The 1,331-nt window shown below is 36.8% G+C and overlaps 1 protein-coding gene across 1 annotated transcript; it reads right to left on the bottom strand.

The window, feature by feature from the left end:
* Nucleotides 1–704: 704 nt before the first annotated feature.
* Nucleotides 705–1,331, bottom strand: LOC131436266 (uncharacterized). Its single transcript, XM_058604933.1, has 2 exons — nt 974–1,331; nt 705–922 (listed from the first exon to the last, which is right to left on the bottom strand). Exons 1-2 carry the CDS (start codon nt 1,293–1,295, stop codon nt 795–797), a joined length of 450 nt encoding a protein of 149 aa, XP_058460916.1. The 5' UTR covers nt 1,296–1,331; the 3' UTR covers nt 705–794.

The following is a 1,331-nucleotide window of genomic DNA, read 5'->3' as shown; positions in this document are numbered from 1 at the left end:
TAACAACTTAAACAGCCGCTATGTTTGTGGTAACTGGTAGTAAATCGTCAACGGACAATTTAAATGCAATATTTTCTTCGCAGTGCAGTGTTGTGTCGTCGGCTTAGAACTTTGTTAGTGATCTGACGATGTACATATGTAATTTATTTACCAATAGATTCAGAAATTTCTAACTTAAATATATTAATTTCTAATTTAAATATATTATCCAAAAAATATTTTGAAGTACACTTTTGAAAAACCTACAGAAATGATCCATCAGCGCAGCCAATCAGAACACATTCTGACAAAGAGAACAAAATATCAATGCTGCCGAAAAACTGTACGGGTTTAAAAAATGAACATTTTAACTTTTAACCTTTTCTCTTGTCTACAATTCTTACAGTTTCAGGGCACTATTCTTTTGTTCGATTATCAAAATTTAGGTAGACTTAAATGTCACATTTCAAATTTTGCTAATATTTTGAATTGTTTGAAATATTGGAAACTATATGCTAATGTCAGTAAGAAAATCGGTTAAGGTTCTGGCTCTGATAAGATTAAATATGCAAACTGCCAAGCAATACAGTATTGATTCTTGGTACGACAAATGTTTTATTTGTACTCGTGAATCAACTATAGATTAATGAAATACTCGGTTAGTCTTCAGCACTCCTGCTATCTCAAAACATGTTCAGAAGTTTGACATGATTGTGATACTAAAATAGACTCAGTTGAAATACTGTTCATTTATTCTATTTCTTAATGAAAATAATTCAACCTGTTATTCTGATTTTCAGAGATGGTCCTTGCTTTTATCCGGGATTCTTCGAATCGCTTTCTCCGTCTTCATCACTCCGTGAACTCGGTTTCGATCTATCTTCATCATTGGAAAGAATTTCTTCCAGCCTCTCCTCCAATTCCTGCAGAATATCGTACCCGACTATACTTTTCTTCCCGTCGTGACCCCAATAAACACCAGTTTCATAGTTACCGGAGACAGATTCGCCTTCTGCTGTTTCCTGTTCCGAACGATTTGCGATAACCTGTGCGGCATCCTCGAGCATTTCTTCCGGTGTCTTCGTTGGTTGTTGCAAGATCGAATTGCGTTTGATAATTGTGGTCTTCACGAGTGATTCCGGGTCGTCTACCGGTTCGTAGCTGTGTACGTCGTTGAGTTTCTTTTGCAATGTCTTACTGCTATCGTCGTCGCCATTCTCACTTCCGGAGGTCGAAAACTGCAAGCTACGTATAGTTCCACGAAAAGTCGGAGTCAGAATTTTGAACAAAACTGTTTTTCTTAAACAGTGGGCCATTTTATGATGACTGCAAATTTTGAAGGCCCGCCACAA

Source organism: Malaya genurostris, chromosome 1 (genome assembly GCF_030247185.1).
Source record: "Malaya genurostris strain Urasoe2022 chromosome 1, Malgen_1.1, whole genome shotgun sequence".
NCBI lineage: Eukaryota > Metazoa > Arthropoda > Insecta > Diptera > Culicidae > Malaya > Malaya genurostris.
Note: the sequence above shows the minus strand (reverse complement) of the source record. Positions and strands in the feature narration are given on the sequence as shown.